Source organism: Lissotriton helveticus, chromosome 5_1 (genome assembly GCF_964261635.1).
Source record: "Lissotriton helveticus chromosome 5_1, aLisHel1.1, whole genome shotgun sequence".
Taxonomy (NCBI): Eukaryota; Metazoa; Chordata; class Amphibia; order Caudata; family Salamandridae; genus Lissotriton; species Lissotriton helveticus.
The window spans coordinates 386,461,902-386,481,842 of NC_136065.1; the positions used below are offsets into that span (position 1 = coordinate 386,461,902).

At 46.7% G+C, this 19,941-nt stretch overlaps 1 protein-coding gene across 13 annotated transcripts in view; it reads left to right on the forward strand.

The window, feature by feature from the left end:
• EIF4G3 (eukaryotic translation initiation factor 4 gamma 3) overlaps positions 1-19,941 on the forward strand; it is a 1,426,031-nt gene that overhangs the window by 965,165 nt on the left and 440,925 nt on the right. For all 13 annotated transcript variants that reach the window (XM_078642564.1, XM_078642569.1, XM_078642559.1 and 10 more), the window contains one exon: positions 5,082-5,318. In XM_078642564.1, coding sequence (XP_078498690.1) covers positions 5,082-5,318 — 237 coding nt within the window. The remainder of the gene's footprint in view (positions 1-5,081; positions 5,319-19,941) is intronic.

Sequence of the window (19,941 nt, forward strand, 5' to 3'; positions counted from 1 at the left end):
CAAGAGTCAGATGACCACTTTGAAGATTTGAGGGAGGCAAGTGGCCTTGATGTGTCTTTGGAATGGGAGCTTTCACCTCCATCTGATGCTCCTTCAAAGGATGTGGCTCCTTACTTCTCAGTAATAAGGAAGGCAGCGGAGCTTTTAGACCTCCAGCTCCCCACTGCTGAATCTAAGTCCAATATCTTGACGGAAGTACTTCATTCGCCTTCAACTGTGGTAGAGCCTTTGCTGCCATTCAATGATGCCATCACTTAGCCTGTAATGGAGGTTTGGCGTAAGCCCTTTTCGGATCCGGCAGTTTCTAAATCTGTTGCCAGGAGATACAGGGCAGCTCCAGGGGATCCAGACTTTTTAACTTCCCTTCCTTCTCCTGAGAGCCTGGTGGTTCAAGCTGCTTGTTCCAAGAGATCTTTTGGGGCTTTTTCTCAGGTTCCTGGTAATAGGGAGTCGAAAAAGCGTGACCAGTCTGCAAAAAAAGTGTTTTCCTCAGCAAGTATGGCCTTGAAGTCCACAAATGCCACCTGTCTTTTGGGTTGTTACATCCATGCCCTAATGGACTTTATGAAACAACTTACCCCTAAATTGTCCTAGGACGACAGACAGAATTTTAATGAGCTCTTGTCAGACATTCAAGCGGCTGCTCGTCCGGTGATTCACAGTAGTCTAGACACCACAGACTCTGTTGCCAGGATCATGGGGGTCTTCTGTTGCCACAAGAAGAAGTGCCTGGCTTAACTCATCTGAGTTCTCCCCAGATGTGCAGGCAACACTTTTAGACCTCCCCTTTGATGGTTCTGGGCTGTTTGGAAAGAAAGCGGATACAGCCTTGGAAAGGTTGAAGGACAGTAAAACCACAGCCAAGTCTCTGGGCCTTCAGGCTCAGCCTAGAGGTTCATTGTACAGGAAGTATAGAGGTTTTGGGAGGTCGTCCATTCGGACCTACAGACAGCCTCAGCAGCAGCAAAATACCTTGTACAAGTCCTACAGGGGCAAGAATAGAGGTCGTCCACGAGGTCGTCAGCCCTCCTCCTCCTCCTCTACCTCCCCCACCTCCCCCCCCTTACCACAGCAAAGCCGCCCTAGATCCACCATTCTGGATCATGTTTGTCCTGTGGGGGGTCGGTTTACTCATTTTCTGCAAGATTGGGAATCTGTCACTACAGACCTTTGGGTTCTCAATCTTGTAGAGAATGGGTATGCTCTTCCCTTTCGGGAATTCCCTCCAAATTACCCTCCTTGCCAAGGGGCTTGCTCAGAGGACCACCTTCTTCTCCTGCAGGAGGAAGTCATAACTTTACTGAAAAAAGGTGCGATAGAGGTGGTTCCAGAGCGGGAAAGGGGTCAAGGATGCTACTCCCGGTATTCCCTGATTCCCAAGAAGGATGGCAGGTTACGTCCAATCCTGGATCTCAGGATCTTGAACCTTTTTCTGAAGCAGGAGAAGTTCAAGATGCTCACCCTTGCGCAGGTTCTTCAAGCGCTGCAACAGAAGGACTGGATGGTGTTGATCCACTTACAGGACGTGTATTTTCATATCCCGAACCTGAAGTTGCACAAGAAGTATCTCCGTTTTACGGTAGGGTCGCAACATTATCAGTTTGCGGTTCTCCCGTTTTGACTTATTACTGCACCTCGAGTCTTCACCAAGGTAATGGCAGTGGTGGCAGCCCATCTCAGGAGATCGGGGATTCCAGTTTTCCCCTATCTGGACGACTGGCTGATCAAAGCAGAGTCGCCAGAGACGGTGTTTCATCATCTGCAAGTGACAACCCAGCTGTTGTACAAATTGGGTTTTTCGATAAACGTGCCCAATTCTCACCTGGTGCCCTCTCAGTGCAACCTGTTTATAGGGGCGGGACTGGACATAACTGTGTATTGAGCATTCCCACCTCCACAAAGGATTCTCGACATTCAGGAAATGATTCCCTTGTTTTACATGGAGTCCTGAAGGTCCGTCGCCTGCTCGATCTGTTTGCATCCTGCATTTGTTGGTCAACCATTCTCACTGGCACATGAGGGCACTCCAGTGGTGTCTACGCAGGCCGTGGTATCCGCACAACAGTGATCTCAGGGAGTCTGTGAGTATCTCCAGAGAAGCTGCAGCGGATCTGTCTTGGTGGTGCATGGACGGTAATCTATCTCAGGGAAATCCCTTTCATCTTCCTCCATCGGTGGCCACAGTCATAACGGATGCATCCACTCTAGGGTGGGGTGCTCATCTGGGGGACCTGGAGATCAAGGGTCTTTGGTCTCCAGAGGAAAGGTTGTTTCATATCAACCTTCTGGAATTGGGGCGATACGTTTGGCGCTCAAGGTCTTCGTCCCTTCCCTTCCCTTCGCAGTTAGTCGGTTCAAGTCCTGACGGACAACACTACCACGATGTATGGTATGTCAACAAGCAGGGAGGAGTGGGATCACATTGTCTCTGCAGAGAGGCTCTGCGTCTCTGGTCCTGGGTTCAGGACCATCCGATTTGTCTGATGGCAAATCATTTGGCCGGAGTTCTGAAAGTGCGTGCAGACAGTCTCAGTCGACAGTTCTCTGCCGACCACGAGTGGAGGCTTCATCCTGAGGTGGTTTGTCACGTCTTTCGGACACGGGGAACTCCTCGGGTGGACCTGTTTGCCACTCACGAGAACGCTCACTGCCCGTCATTCTGAAGTCTCCGATGCAGGGAACTTTGGGGGACGCGTTTCAGTTGAGTTGGGACGCGTTTATTCCCATACCCTTGACTCCTCGGGTTCTGAGGAAGATTCGCCAAGACCGGGCCCAAGTCATATTGATCGCCCTGGATTTGCCAAGAAGGGTGTGGTACACAGATCTTCTCCACCTCTCCTCGTGCCCTCCGCTCCGTCTCCCTCTCAGATCAGACCTCCTCACACAGTCGCAGGGGCCGGTTCTACACTCCCATCTCCAGAGCTTACCGCTTCATGCCTGGAGATTGAACAGGGCAATCTGAATTCTTTCTCTCTTCTTTCTGATGTGGTGGAGGTTATTTTGTCCACCAGACGTCTCGCCACCAAGTCTATCTATTCCTATAGGTGGTCCAAATTTGTTCATTGGTGTGGGTAGAAGTCTATTGACCCTTTGAGGGCTTGTTTATCCAACATCCTTCAATTTGCTTTTTCTCTAGCCCAGCAGTGCTTTTCTGTGGCTACTGTGAAGGGCTATTTATCGGCTTCGTCGGTGTTCCTTTGCTTGCCGGATCAGCCGTCTTTGTTCAAGTCGCCCATTGTGTTAAGATTCATTAAGGGCCTTACTAACAGGTTTCCGCCCACTCCTTTTATTGTGCCTCAACAGGACTTAAATCTTGTCTTAACCTACTTGATGGGTACTCCCTTTGAGCCCTTGCACAAGTGTCCCTTGAGACTTTTGTCCTTTAAGACAGTTTGTCTTGAGCCATTACCTCAGCAAGGAGGGTTAGTGAACTTCAAGCTCTAAGTTTGAAACCCCCGTTCTTGACCATTCATGCTGATAGAATGGTACTCAGGATCAGGGCTGCTTTTCTGCCTAATGTGGTAACTCCCTTCCATCTGGGGCAGTCCATTACCCGTCCTACCTTCTATCCTCTCCCTCATCCTTCCAAGGAAGAGGAGAGGGTTCACCGCTTGGACCCTAAAAGGGCGGTGAGTTATTACCTCAATAGGACTAAAGACTATCGTGTTGATGACCAGCTCTTCGTGGGCTTTGCTGGCTGCAGGAAAGGCAGAGCCTACACAAGCTCACCCTTTCCAGATGGATTATCTTGTGCATCAAGATCTGTTACTCTTTGGCTGGTAAGGATCCTCCAGAGGGTATAAGGGCTCATTCTACACAGCAAAGTCTTCAACATCTGCCTTGTCTAGGGGTGTTCTGTAGAAGACATTTGTAGAGCGGCAACTTGGGCCTCCCTCCACACCTTCGCGAAGCATTACTGCTTAGTTTCCGAGGTGAGGAGGGACGGTCACTTTGCGCGTTCTGTCCTACAGGACTTTTTGGTATAGAAGGGTGGACACCCTCCTCCGGGAGTGGGGACTGCTGTGGGACTCTATTCACAAGGTGAGAAATATACTGGCAGATGTATCTATCAGAAGAACAAGTTACTTACCTTCGGTAACGCTTTTTCTGGTGGATACAGAATCTTCTGTGGATTCTCCACTGACCCACCCGCCTCCCCGTTGTCCACCCTTGTAAACCTACAATGTTGATGTTTTCTATCTGTTTCTTTCAATGGAAGTGTTTAATTCGTATTGCTTTGCGGCATTGATTTCACACTTCGTGTGTTGTTTTGAATTCTGTGTACTATGTATACTGTACATATTTGTGTCGGTCCGTCCGTGTGCCTCGAAGGCACGGGAAAAAAAGGGCGGAACTGACGTCATCACGCCGACGAGGCTCTCTTATGGCTCCGGTGACATCAGCGGAGTCCCAGGCTTCTGTGACGTCGTCCTCGTCGGCGTGGAGAGCTACAAAAATTTCCAAATGCTGCTGCCGCAGGGGATATTCACAAGGTGAGGAATCCACAGGCAGATACTGTATCCACCAGAAAAAGCGTTACCGAAGGTAAGTAACTTGTTCTGTAGGGGGCAGGTAATCCAGTGAGAGTCAAAAAAAAAAAGAACATACATAAAGTTTATACAAGAGGAAACGATCATCAGGATAATGCAGAGGATACAATTGTTTTCCAGAAATGACATTAATAGTAAGGTGGGGTAAAGGAGTGGACAAAGTAAGCTGAACAAAGTCAGGAGAAATGGAGGAAGAAGCAAGAAGGAGAACTGTATCAAATAGGATCTCTCTTTTTTGCCAGAATTCTAGAAACAAAGTGCTGTCATACATCTTCCTTCAAAGATATTTAAGAAACAATGGACAGGTGGCCCTCTACAACATTTTTGTGGCATAGGGAGAAGTCTGATCATCGACAACATTGAGTCCTGAAATCTTGGCCTTGAGTAAGAACAAGCAAAACCTATTATGGAAAAGACTTAATTTTGTTCCATTTCGAGATGTGCTCCGCTGGTGGTTTTCCACACTGCACAGACAACTGCACAAAGGGTTGCTATTTTTTATCTTTAGACCTTTCTATTATTGTTCCACAGCCAGAAGAGAAGAACAGGCTACAGGAGGAGTTAGAGGAGGCCAAGGACAAGGCACGCAGGCGATCGATCGGCAACATCAAGTTTATTGGAGAGCTGTTTAAGCTGAAGATGCTGACTGAGGCTATCATGCATGACTGCATGGTTAAGCTGCTGAAAAATCATGATGAGGAGTCACTTGAGTGCCTCTGCCGGTTGCTTACTACCATTGGCAAGGATCTTGACTTTGAGAAAGCAAAGGTAAGCCTGGAGTCTAATCCACAGATCTTATGTTCTTAATGCTGTGCTTACGGTGTAGAGTTGCTGACTCATATTTAATAGACATTCCACCCTCCACGCCGCTATTTATGGAAATTCACGTGCATTTCAGCTTTAACCGGAAGACTGAATGGCTTTTACTACCTTTAAAAGGAGGACAGTATTTGATTAATTTTATGTACCTTTTTGTACCAAACAGAGTGCATTTTAGGAATACTTTGACCGAGAAAGAACGCTGGGCACAACCGATAAATGAAAAAAATGTGGAAATGTTTGTAAAACAATTTATTTCCAACTGTCATATTTTCAAGAAAGAGTGAAAAACCCTAGTAATTTACATTTTCTAGATGAACAACTTCAAAGATAATAATCCTGGGAAAGTTAGAGAAATTGCAGCAATAAGGTAAAAAGGACATAATCCAGTTTAAAATGATAAAATAAAAGGTTTACTACAACTTGGCAAAGTATCAAAATATAATTTGAATAGGTGCAGATTTGAGTGTCTGTGTTACACGGCGACACGAATATACCCTAGAATAGCTTGAAAAAGATCAAGGTTAAAGCTGTCTGTTCTGATGTCCTTGTGCCATATGCAGTAAGTTGCTCCATGTCAGTTCCCTAGAGTGCTGGCTCTTCAAGTAACATGTAGGACATGAGAGGATGATGGGAGGGAAGTGTCAGCCTGTGGACAGTGTCCCGCAGGCAATGTAGGAATCGGGATGCTGGCCAGTGACAGGTAGTTGGGTATTTAAAGCATTTAGTTATCCAGGAATGAATATTTCATAGATTCACATGATTGAATCAATACCTGTCATTAGGTTGGGAATCCCTGGGAACTTTAAAAAGCAGGAAACAGTTTTACAGTGGTCATAGTCCCAGCATCTGTTTGTTCAGTAGCACATCCTCCTCATTTGAAACAGCCCAACCTTCACCAGTGAGATGAAAGTGCTGAGCTCTCTACTTTCCTTAGAGGCCATCATAATTCTGATATCTGCTACACTTGATGTTTGATGGACTCCTGGTGAACAGCTCTGCTCTAACCTATGTTTGACTTTATTCTGGTTAAATAGCAAGCTGTACTTTGTCCTCTCTGAGGTTCAGCCAGCCCTAACTTCAGCTTTCATCATTTTGGAAATTTCTGAGATGTTTCTTCTCCTGATTACTTTCTTAGGGGGACTGCTGCCTATCCTCATATTACACCACAGCTGAGAAAGAGAAGAGATCTTGCTTCAAGTCTTGCTCAGAGTGGGAACAAAAGATCATCTACCTTGATTATCCTCATGATCAATATATTTTTATCTGTAGCCCATTCAAAACGTGTCTTTGTAGAAAGCTTCCTCTGTATATACTATACCAAAATGAGGTATAGCGTCATAGTCCAGTGGAACCCAAAAGATACGCAGAGATAAAAGTAGAGAGCACCTTACTCTCTGTTTGTGGTAGTGCGAGAGAGCAGTAAGGCTTTATCAGAGGGTAGTGTTAAGTCTTTGTTGTACACCCTCAATCAGCAAATTATGTCACACTCTCAAAGACTGAACTCAGACCAATTTGATTTGTATAAAAATATTATTTAGTTGTATTTATTTTCCAGAACCAAGCTAGCCTGGCACAGGTAAGTGTAAATGGTACTATTCAAGGCAGGTTGAAAAATGCAAGCAAGGTGAATGAAAATATCTTTATTACAGGTTTGTAAATCTTTTCAATGCAGCGGAAATTACTGTTGTATTGTGTTTGATTACTTTACAGATTACTTTTTCTATTCAGTGTGACAAGCCTAGACATCCCACTGGGATATTTCCTAGAGAAAAGGTAAGTAAAGCAGTTTTTAGTTATTTGCAGTTTTTCAAGTTCTCATACAAAATCAACTCCACACACAACAGTTTTCAAGAAAGTCACTACAATCCTATGGAAGGAAATTGAGTTATCAGTTTACAGCTAAGTAGTTATTTGTGTGAGTTGGATTTCTAGGGATAGAACCAGGGTTCCCCAGAGTCAAGGGTGCACTCTCAAAGCACGATGGGTGCAGAGTGGTGCAGACTCACAGATTTGGCCTGAGCCAGAGTCTGTGGGTGAGCAAATCCGGTGATCACGGGAGGCAAAGTCTATCTTGTGGAAGGCAAGGCAAGTCCTCGGGGTTCTTGAGGTTGCTGACTGCAGGACACATCGGGATTTCGCTAGAGCAAGTTAGACGTGGGGACAGACCGGTAGGGCTGGGGCCAAGTCAGTGGGCGTCCTACTCTTCTTAGTTTCAGCACAGCTCTTCGGTCCTTCTTCTCCTCTTCTTCTTGGTCTGTTCTTATCTGAGGAGGCAAGGTTCAGGGTTGCCCCTAAATACTAGATTTAAGGGCATTACAGGGAAGTAAAGGTTGGGGTTAATCAAAATATAACCCTACCTCAACCAACACGACCTCAACTTTCTTGACCACAACACGGGTAAACGACCACACTGTCTATTTCTATACCCTTGGTGTGTAAATAACACTCCTCCTTAGGTCAGGATGTCTCAATGGTCTATAATTAGACAGGCAGGCAGGGTCCAATGTGGGTTTCTTTAAAAGAGGTGACACCACTGCCAGCTTCCAGCACTCGGGAACGATTGCAGTGTCAAAGAACTGGAGGCAGATGGAATGCAAGGGCAGGAAAAGTTCATCTTGGAACACCTTCCAGAACTTAGGAGGCAGTGGGTCCAAGGGGGAACCCGATGACACAGTTAGTGCCAATTTGCAGAACTCCTCGTAGGACGGGCTGGGGAAGCAACAAAGCTGGGGTCGACTGGAGTAGACCGCCAAGGCTTCCATGCTGGGAGAGCAACAGCTCAGCTGGGGTCGACTAGGCGCAGCGTCCGGAGCTCCCAAACTGAGAGAGGGACCACCCAGCTCGGGTCGACTGGGCGCAACGTCCGGAACTCCCAGACTGAGAAAGGAACTACCCAGCTGGGGTCGACTGGACGCAGCGTCCGGAGCTCCCAGACTGAGAGAGGGGCCATCCAGCTGGCCCCTCTTTCCCCATCATGGATATGCTTGTGGCCCCGGCTTTATAATCATCAATAAAGACAGACAAAGGGGTATAGCAATCATACACAAAAACAACATCTCTGTGACAGAAACTGACACCTTCAATTACAACACTTTTGAATGCCTTACCACCAATGTTAAGACAAGTGACAACAAAACACTATTCTGCCACCTCCTCTACCATCCGCCAGGCAACACCACTGAATTCGGTGAACACCTGTCAGACCTGATTACTCACTGCTCACTCCAAAACTCAAACAACTTAATTCTAGGTGACCTCAACCTACACTGGAATGAAGAAAACAACTTGTTAATTCAAACCCTGAATGATCTTCTACACAACAACAACCTTACCCAACATTGCTCAGAGGAAACCCATAACAGAGGATCTATCGTGGATGCCATTATTGCCCAACGCAACATAGTTATGATCAAACACATTCTGCCCGTTGACTGGTCCGACCAACACATTATCCTTTTCCACATCAACCAAACGATCCTATACCAACCCCCCATGCAACATACTCCTAAATGGGCGAGAAATCTAACTCTGATTCCCCTGGCTGACCTGGAGGAAAGGGTAAGCTCTCTCCTTCCCATCTCCTCAGATGATCTCTCCACAACAGAACTCACCTCTCACTATAACTCAACTATGACTTCCATTCTGGACCAACTAGCTCCCCTGAAACTCAAAAGAACCATGAACACTCCATCTAGGTCCTGGTTCAACACAGACATAAATTCCGAAAGAAGACAGCTGAGAGCTACAGAAAAACTCTGTCGGAAAGACCCTTCCACAATCCTCCACGATCAACTCAAATCAGTACGCAGGAAGTACAATGCTCTAGACAGCGCAATAAACAGGCCCGAAATAACTTCATCCTCATTAGGCAACAAACATTTATGCCCCCTGCATCCTCAGTTCTGGCCTCCTTAGACCTGTGCGACAACTTCGCCAAATTCTTCAATGACAAAATCCCCAAGATTGAGCTTTCCCTGGACGACAACCACAGTCCCCCCTACAGGAGCCCGTCCCCAGTGACAGAAGATATCGCACCCAAGCACCCCCCAAAACTCTGGAAAGCCTTCAACTCCATCCGTGAAACGGAGATAGTCAAACTGATCTCCACCTCCAAACCATCATCTCAGGTCCTGCATCCTATACCTGCCCAACTAGTCAAAAAGTTCAAACTCTCCATAGCCCCGCTTTGGAGCAACATCATAAAAAACTCCCTGAGAACAGGAGTCATACCAGACTGCCTCAAAGTCTGCCAAGTCACACCATTACTGAAAAAACCAGGCCTGGACACTAATGATCTGAAGAACTTCAGACCTGTCACCAATCTTCCTCTCCTAGCCAATATCCTGGAAAGCTGTGTTCTCCTACAACTGACCCAACACATAGCATCAACTTTCAAGACCCTCACCAATCGGGGTTCAGAAAAGGCTGCAGCACAGAGACAGCGATCCTCAACGTCATAGACAATTTCCACAAGTCACTCGATACAGACCAATGCTGCTTACTCATACTCCTAGACTTATCTGCACCTTCGACACGGTTGGCCATAATCTACTCATTAAGGTACTTCAAGAAAGGGTAGGTGCAGAAGAGGTGGTCTTACATTGGTTCTCCTCCTTCCTCCAGAACCGCACCCAGCGAATAAAATAAAAAAACTTCTCGTCCGATCTACACCCCGTCAGCAGGGGCGTCCCCCAAGGAGCAATGCTTCACCCGCAACTTTTCAACATCTACATGGAACCCCTCACCACCATACTAAAAAAACAACAACATCCCCTTCCACTTATTAGCAGACAACACCCAGCTCTATCTTGAAACCTCCTCTATTGATGACATTCAGAGACTCAATAACATTCTAAAAGAAGTCCAACGCTGGCTATCAACAAATCACCTGAAACTCAACCAAGACAAAACGGAAATCCTCTTCATTTCTAACAAAAGGAGAACCCTTCAAATCATAGAATGGCTAAAAGCTATTGATGCTCTCAGCGACAATCTCACCCTGGCTGACTCTGTAAAATCGCTGGGGAATCACCCTGGACCCAAAACTAGACATGGGCAAACGCATCAAGAACACCTCAAAGAGCGGCTTCCTCAACTTGAAGCTACTCAGCAAAATAAAACCCTTCATCCCGCCCAAGGACCTTAAACAAGCTACTCAATCCATGGTGCTGTCTAGAATCGACTATGGGAATGCAGCCCTCACAGGTACAGCAAAATCCCACTTAGCCCCCCTCAGAACAGTTCTCAATGTAGCAGCCAGAATGGTCACCGGACTAAAGAAATATGACCACATCTCGCCCGCACTCAGTGAGCTAAAATGGCTCCCAGTCTAAATGTGTGCCAACTTCAGAACTGCCTGCCTCACGCACAAAGCCCTGCACACCAGGAAACCCGCCTACCTGGCCTCCAAACTCAAGAAGGCCGGTCAGACAATGAGCCTCAGGAGTTCCAACACTCTACTCCTCATCCCTCAGAAAGCACCAAAACAAAAAAACGCAGCCCGGTCCTTTGCTGGAAATGCACCCAAAATCTGGAACTCCATCCCAGTCCATATCAGAACTACCCCCTCCTTTGTAAAATTCAAAAGGCAGCTTAAAGACCTCTTCCTCAATCGTTCTCTCCCAAATCGATAGGTGCCACGGAAGAGCACAAGCCGGCACATTGCAGCACACAGATACTTTGACATTAAGACTTCAACCTCCTCCACCTCCCGACCCCTCCCTCTATTACCCCTCCCCTCCCCTCCCTGGAGGAAGTTCGGCCCAAGTCAATGTGCACACTACCAGGATATTATGTCTTCCTCGCTCTAATGTTGTACAGTGCGCTGGGACTTCCGAAGCGCCATGAGTCAATATGTTTACTACTGCTAGATTGTGTGATTTCCTCATTACGTATGTTGTAAAGCGCTTCGATACCTTCGGGTCTGGCCATCGCTATATAAAACTCCTTAATAAATAAATGTGACACAGCATATTGGCCTTAATGAACCCTTATCCCAGAGGAAAGAAGGCAAGAGGCTAAGACCTACTTCAAGGAAGGTGCAAATGTGTCCACCACCAGCATTTATGCAGGAATTAATATGTCTACTGCAGGCTTTTGCCAGCTGTCACGAAGCAGCATTCCTGGGCAGGCAGGGATGGATTCATTCAGCCGCTTTCCTTCCGGATAGAAATCTTGGATATACCTTTCGATGGCCAGACATTGTTTGGCAAACAAGGACAATGCCGCACAAAATATCTAAACGAGTACAACATGCTCTTTAAGAGCTGTACAATACAGACATCCCACCTCTACTCATTTTCATGGCTAAAGAAAATCTCAAGCCTTTAACCCCTTCGACGCTCATGACGAGCTGGGCTCGTCATGGCGTAGCCTCCTCGCACGCTCATGACGAGCCCAGCTCGTCACGTAAAGTGCGTTTCCGCAAAACCCAGCGTACGGGCGGAATTCCGCCCGCACGCATGCGGTTAAGGGAGATTTTACCCAATATGGAGGCCAAGGAACACCTTCCTACACTCCTATACAAAAAAGTGCAGCCATGGTTACTATTTGGCAGAGGCCAGTGCCAATGCCTCGGAAAAGGATCAGCAAAAAGAAGAGGTGCATTCCAACTATGCTACCAGGACATTCAGAAACAAGCTTGACTTTTCCATCTGCTCCCATTCCAGCCAGTTACTTTGTCAGGGAAAGAATCTATACTTTTGTCCTCATTTGGGAGGGGATAAGAACAGATGCTAGCTGCTTAATAAAGTGCAACCTGGTCACACTTTGTGATATGTACATAAATTGCCCTAGAAAAGAACATTATCTCCACATGCAGGAGTTCTAGAAAGAGATTCTTCTCCTTGAGAGAGCCATAGAGGCACTCTCAAAATGCCAGTGGAATCAGCAATTTGACTTCTGATTCTTTTTGCTCAAAATAAAATCAGTGCAATTCAGTCCGATTCTGGGCCTTCGGGATTTAAAAACAGTCCTAAAAAACCAATCCTTTCAAATGTTAAACCTCCAAGAAGTCCTTTTCATGCTTTAGGAAGGTCTACCCCGCTTCCCTGGATCTTCAAGATGCATATTTTCCCATCCAAATACAGCTAAATCGCAGATAATACCACTATTTTAGTTGCAGGGCAGCACCTCCATTGCAAGGCTCTTCAGTTTAGAATGAATGTCTGCACCTATGGTCTGATGCCTGGCATTAGCAGTTGTCTTCCTACGAAGATAAGGCCGCCAAGTATTACCATACTTGGATGACTGGCTCGTCATAGCCCCATCAAAATAAGTAAATTGTGCTTCCACAGCTGCTTTTGTAACCCTGTTATGCAGTCTCGGCCAGACTTTAGACCTCATAGTCCTCCATCAAGCCAATCACAAACATCTAGTTCTTGGTCTTGGTCATCTTGAACACCTTTCTTAGAGAGAGTGTGGCAAAGTTATGAATAGCAATTACATTTTGCTGCAAGATAAGTCTTGGTCTGAAAATACAAGTCCTTGTGAGGCCTCATGTTTTCTTGGATTAGACTAATACCCTTCAGCAGGCTCTGATTGAGACCTATATAACAGCTGGATGTTTAGTGGAAGCAAGCTACTGGCTCTTTAAGCAACACAGTGTAAGTTGCAAGAAGGCTAAAGGTGGCCTCGCTTTGGTTGTTTTCATCACATTTCCACACAGGACTTCCCTTTCAACCAATAATGAGCAGGATAATGTGAAAAAATGTCAATGGAGAAATGGATTGCCCTCAAGCAAGAGCTGTTGACAAGAGGACTCTGTTCAGAGAGAGAATATTATCTCCACATGAATATCCTGGCGCCACGACCATTAGATTTGGCCTGCAATCTTTGCTCCCTGGGTTAATGGACAAGCTGTATTGATCAAGAAAGACAGCATAACCTTGATGCTTTACATTGCAAAACAAGCAGATAGAAGGTCAACTTCTCTATCGGAAGGAAGCGAACATTGCAATGGAATACTCCTAGGGTACTAGAATGACCAACCGACACTCAGCAGTGTACTTGCAGATTGCCACAGGTGGTAACTATATCAGAACCAATTGGAATGCATCTTTCAGAAATAGGAACAGCCAACCCATTGGGTACACCTTAACTGCTTGAGCTGGCCAGGAGTGGTCTCAAATATTTGTGAATTGCCGTTCACTAGGCAGCAGTTTGAGATTACGAGGACAAAAGATGCGTCCTCATCTTTTCAAAGAGTATTGTAAATCAGTTCATAAAAAGGACTTTTGAAAGTGTTTGCTCCGATTAAGTGCCCTTCAGTACCCCAGGAGCTGCCTCCTTTTGGATTGATCCATATAGTGGATCTGGAATTTATTTAAATGAACTCCCCTTTCTTCTCGCTCTCACCTCAGCAAGGATGGCTGGAGATTTCTGTGCATTTACTGATAAGAAGTTTTGCCTTCGATTTACCAACTACTAAGTAATCTTGAATACCAATCTTACAATTATGGCAAAAGTCACAATGGACCTTCTCAAATTAATCTTTAATCCTTCACTCTTTCTTTATTAAGTCATCCATGTCTACAGAAAGATTCTCGCAATTACTGGATGTCTGCAGGTGCATCAGGTACTTCTTCGACATGGTTAATGACTTCAGCTCTTCATATCAGCTTTTTGTACTTTTTGGCTATCTGGGAAGATGCCTCCCACAATTCAAAAAAGGCATTGCAGATTGCCTCTCTGCCTGCTTCAAGTTCGGTTACTACAAGACAAGCACCCGCTCTAGGGTTAGTGTGAAAGTGAAGTCCACCAGATGGATGGCAGCAACACCAGCACTCTTTGCTGGAGTACCTTTAAAACACATTTGCAATGTAGCCACGTGGAAAAGCAGGCACCCTTTCACCAAGCACTTCTCCCTTGATGTGACAGCAGTGCAGTTGACTGTGCTTTGGTAAAAACAGTTCTATGCAACCTGTTCCAATAATATCAGACTGCTCCATTCTTTCTCTAAATGTTATTTACTGCTTAATCTTTGAAAGGGCCAATGTTGGATAAGAAATGAGTTACTTGTAACTTCAGTTCTCCAGCATTGGTATCCTGCATAAGTTCACGTGCAACTTTTCTTCCCTCCCCAGCCAGAGTTTCACTTCAGCAATTATACTTTTCACACTGTTGCTATGAAATCTGGGATATGGTGGACTCTAGCTAGAGACCTCACTAGCTGACGTTCAGATTGCATCAAATGAGGTGGATATGCCACTAAACAAACACTGTACCGTCTATGGCCATTTTACTACTATGCACTGCTATTTAAAGTTATCAGGGTTCCCAGTCTTACGATCATGAATGATTCAAGCATGTGAACCAATTAAAGATAATAACATTGAAGAACTGGAGTAACTAATTACTTAATTTTTTCAAACCCATTCTTTTTCAGATCTGAAAACAATAATTCATTAACTTTTCACAGACAGTATACTGACTAATATGTCATACATTGTTTAACCAGTGATACCCCACACACTATACTGTTTACCTGGGCTGCTATACATATCGTACCAAAGGAGACCATCTCTGAAGTACTAACTATTGTCTCTCAGAGTGAAATAAGTAACAAGTTTATAAAGACAGCTGGTGCTTAGTCTGAGGCCTGAGAGAAGAACCCATTTTTTCATCCATTCCGAAAAAGTAATAGATTGGATTGGTATCTCAACTTCCAGGGCAATGAATTTCAAAGTTTTAAGACACAGCAAGAGAAGTCCCTGCCGCTCCATTTGTCTTCATTTAATCTAGAAACGGCTAATAATTTAGCTGAACCTGATCTAAGTGTGCCAGATAAACATCTTTTGGAGGAACTCTGGACCTGACCGATGGAGGGCTATATGCACCACATTCAGTGCCTTAAAATGTATCCTTTCCTGGACCGTGAACCAATGAAGGCTTTGGATGGACTGAGAAACCAATGTAATTTTTTAAATTTTCAAAAAGCAGCCTGCCGGCTGCATTTTCATTCAACTGAAGTTTTTGCAATAAACATTGCTGAGAGCCTAAATATAAGGTGTTGAAATAGTCAATTGTTGTGCTAACTAATGCCACAATGGCAGTCTTTTGAAGATCTGACGGAATGAAGGGAAACATTTTTTTTAAAGATTCGGAGTAAAAAAAAAGGAGGAAGTAGTGATTTGATCTGATCTGAGGAAAATAATTTCCCATCAAAGATAACTCCCAGATTTTTTGCCTTTTGCACTGGGGAGGAAAGTGGGCCTTAACGTGACGGCACCAAGAAGAAACCCAAAAGGTGGTGTCCTTCCCAAAGAGTAATACCTCAGTTTTGTCTGAGTTGAGTTTCAGACAATTTTTCTCCATCCAGCTCACAATAGGAGCCATGGAGTCCTAAAATCTTTGGCTACTTCCTCAACTTTAGATGTTATTGACACCACAATTTGTGTGTCATCTGCGTAGGAAATGACTACAAAGCCATACCTACGAATAAGGTTGGCCAACAGGGTGACATACATATTAGAGGTTAGGGCTAAGTGAGGAGCCCTGTCGAACCCCACATAGAGGGGAGAAACTACTTGTTCTCTATCCCGCAAAAAAGTGCTGAGATGGGCAAGACCTCTATCTCTAAAACCGATGGTCTACATCCGGCTAATAAGAAGTGAGTGATTGACTGTATCGAAGGTAGCGGATAGCTCGAGAACAATCAACGCCACCTTCCCTCCCTTGTCAACCACCTTTTATCATACACTTTTTGGTCCAGGGTTTCCACCAGCTTGTAGTGAGATTACCTTTCTGATAGATACATCTGCCTTGTGGTTCCTCACCTTGTGAATATCCCCCTTGCGTCAGCAACGTTCGGAAAATTCTTCGTAGCACGCCGGCGTGGACGACGTCATAGGAACGCGGCATCGCGCGCGACTCCGTCTGACATCACCGACCCCTTATTAGGCCTACGTCGGCGTGATGACATCAGTTCCCTTTTTTCCGCGTCGTCGACGCCAACGGTTTCTGGGATCTTCTGTTGTTTCAGATAGAGACTTTGTTGCTTTTTGTCTGTTACTGTTTCTGTTCTTCGTCGAGGATGTCGTCGAAGAAGACGGGTTTCAAGCAGTGTGGCTCGTGTGCCGGGATGATGTCGATTACGATCCACATGATGATTGCTTGTGGTGTTTAGGTTCGGATCATGACGTCAAGGGCTGTCAATCCTGCTCTAAGATGAATCCGAAGGCTCTGCGAGAGCGGGAGGCTAAACTTCTGATAGCCAAGATTAAAGGTAAAGAAGCCAATAGATCTTCAAGATCAAGACGCTCCAGATAGAGGCCGAAGTCAAGGTCGAAGTCGCGATCGAAGTCACGATCGAGGTCGAGGGCCAGATCGGAGTCGTCGTCGAAGTCAGCTTCTGGGCATGCTTCGGGTTCCTCGAAGAGAAAACATAAGAGGAAGAAGCATAGTTCCCGCCATCATTCTTGGTCATCGGACTCGAAGAAGAGGTCTTCTCGGAAACATCACAAGAACTTTGTGTCTTCGTCTCCTGCTGGTGGAGCCACGCCGATACGGACTCGAGAGCATACACCGGAACCGGAGTTGGTTCCGAATCCGGCTTCGGGCCAGTTTTCGGAGCAGGAGGAGGTCATGGAGGTTCCACAGTCACCGCCCCGGAGGATCACCTGGAGGGTCAAAAGGGTCAGGAGGAGCCGAATCCGGAGCAGCTTCCTGCAGAGCCGTCAATGGGTTCATACCCTTCCTTTCCTGGTCCTGGTCAGGACCATTCGCATTTCCTAAATGCTATGTTTAGAGTATATGCAAGGGCAATGTACCCCACTGGAGCACCTGCGGGTCCCATGGGTCCTTTGTCTTTTAACTTGGGTGTCCCCCAAGCTTATGCACCGGCGCCCTTTCTACCTTTTATGCCGACTCCTTATCCTCCTTGACTCGGTACGGCGCCGCCAAGGTCATCGACTCCGCGCACGGCTTCGCCGGCTCCGGAGCGACCTCGAAGTTTGGATCGGGGCACGACGCCGGTTCCGGTTTCTCAACCTCCTGTTGTTCCAGCTCCTCGTTAGACCCCGGCTCCGACTCCGTCGGAGTCGTTACTGGATCCGTCGACTTCGATTCGTCTAGAGTGGTCGAGGCGTAGAGCCCAGCGTCTCTTGGAAGAGAAGGAGTATGGGGAACATGAAGTGGAGGAAGATGAGCTTCAGGAGCATGAGGATTGCTTTGAGGATCTGCATAGTGCAAGCAGTCTTGAATTTTCTCCAGAATGGTGGTTGCCGGTGGTTTCGGATGCGCCCTCTAGGGATGTGGTGCCATACCATATGGTAATCAGAAAGGTTGCTGAACTTGACTTTGCCTACAGTGGAGTTCAAATCTAATATCCTTACGGAGGTCTTACATTCGCCTTCTTCAGTCATTAAGCCGACTCTGCCATTCACTGAGGCTTTGACTGAACCGATTTTAGAGGTCTGGAAAAAGCCTTTGTCTGCACCTGCAGTGTCTAGATCAGTGGCGAGGCGTTATAGGGTGGCTCCTGGAGACCCTGAGTTCTTGTCATCTCACCCTTCGCCGGAGAGTCTGTTGGTGCAGGCCGCTTGTGCGAACAGATCAGCTGGCTCTTTTCCTCATGTTCCTGGAGATAAAGACTCCAAAAAGTTGGATCAAGCTGCTAAAAAGGTTATCTCCTCAGGTAGCATGGCTTTAAAATCAAAGAATGCTACTTGCTTACTAGGAAGGTATGTGCATGCCTTAATGGACTCGATCAAGCAGTTGTCAGCTAAGCTTCCGGAGGAAGACAGGAAAAACTTTAATGAGGTTGTTTTGGACACTCAGGCGGCAGCCCGCCAGGTTATTCAGAGTGGCATGGACACGGCGGACTCTGTGGCTAGAGTGATGGGTTCTTCAGTGGCTACCAGAAGAGCTGCTTGGCTAAATTCCTCAGAATTTTCCACTGACGTACAGGCTACTCTTATGGATTTGCCTTTTGATGGAGTTGGCCTCTTTGGGAAGAAAGCTGATGCAGCTTTAGAGAGGTTCAAAGATAGCCGGGCGACGGCTAGATCTTTGGGCCTGCAAGTGAAAGGCTTAGCCACCAGGAAGTTCAGGGGCTTTGGCAGGTCCTCCTTTCGTCCTTTCAAACAAGGCCAGCAGCAGCAGCAGCAACAGAACCCTCTGTACAAGTCTTACAGAGGTAGACAGAGGGGTCGTGGACATGGACGTCAGGCCTCTTCCTCCTCTAATCCCCACCCCCCACCTACAACAGCAAAGCAGCCCTAGATCCGCCATTCCGGATCATGCCGGTCCGGTAGGGGGTCGGCTTACTCATTTTCTACGGGATTGGGAATCGGTTACATCAGATCTTTGGGTTCTCAATCTCGTAGAAAATGGGTATGCACTTCCTTTCCAGGAGTTCCCTCCCAATTACCCTCCTTGCCAAGGTTATTGTTCGGAGGACCACCTGCTTCTCCTGCAGGAAGAAGTCCTGGCTCTGTTCAGAAAGGGTGCGATAGAGGTGGTTCCGGAGCAGGAGAGGGGTCAGGGGTGCTACTCCCGGTATTTCCTGATCCCCAAAAAGGATGGCAGACTTCGACCAATCCTGGATCTCAGGATCTGAACTTGTATCTGAAACAGGAAATGTTCAAGATGCTCACTCTTGCGCAGGTTCTTCAAGCGCTGTTGGAAGAAGACTGGATGGTGTCGATCGACTTGCAGGATGCTTATTTCCACATCCTGAAGTCGCACAGGAAGTATCTCCGTTTTACGGTAGGGTCGCAACACTACCAGTTTGCGGTCCTTCCGTTTGACTTACTACTGCGCCTCGAGTTTTCACCAAGGTGATGGCAGTGGTGACAGCACATCTCAGGAGGTCGGGAATACCTGTATTCCCGTATCTGGACGACTGGCTGATCAAAGCAGAGTCGCCAGAGAAGGAGCTCCTTCATCTGCGAGAGACAACTCAGTTGTTGCACAGGTTGGGTTTTTCGATAAATGTACCCAAGTCTCACCTGGTGCCCTCCCAGCGCAACCTGTTCATAGGTGCGGTACTGGATACTTCTGTATGTCGTGCATTCCCTCCACCTCAAAGGATTCGCGACATACAGGAAATGATTCCTTTATTCTACAAAGGAGCGGTCGTTCCAGTCCTGAAGGTCCTTCGTCTGCTCGGTCTGATGGCTTCTTGCATTCTGTTGGTCAACCATGCACCCTGGCATATGAGGGCACTCCAGTGGTGCCTCCGCAGGCAGTGTATCAGCACAACGGAGATCTCAGGGAGTCAGTGAGGATCTCCAGAGAAACTGCAGCGGATCTGTCTTGGTGGGGTGTGGAAGGCAATCTGTCTCAAGGAAAGCCTTTCCAACTGCCTCCATCGGTTGCCACAGTGATAACGGATGCATCTACTCTCGGGTGGGGTGCTCATCTGGGGGATCTGGAGGTCAAAGGTCTTTGGTCTCAAGAGGAAAGGTTGCTTCACATCAACCTTCTAGAGTTGCGGGCGATACGTCTGGCGCTCAAGGCCTTCCTCCCTTCCCTTCGCGGTCAGTCGGTTCAAGTCCTGACGGACAACACGACCGCGATGTGGTATATCAACAAGCAAGGAGGAGTAGGGTCGCGGTGTCTCTGCAAA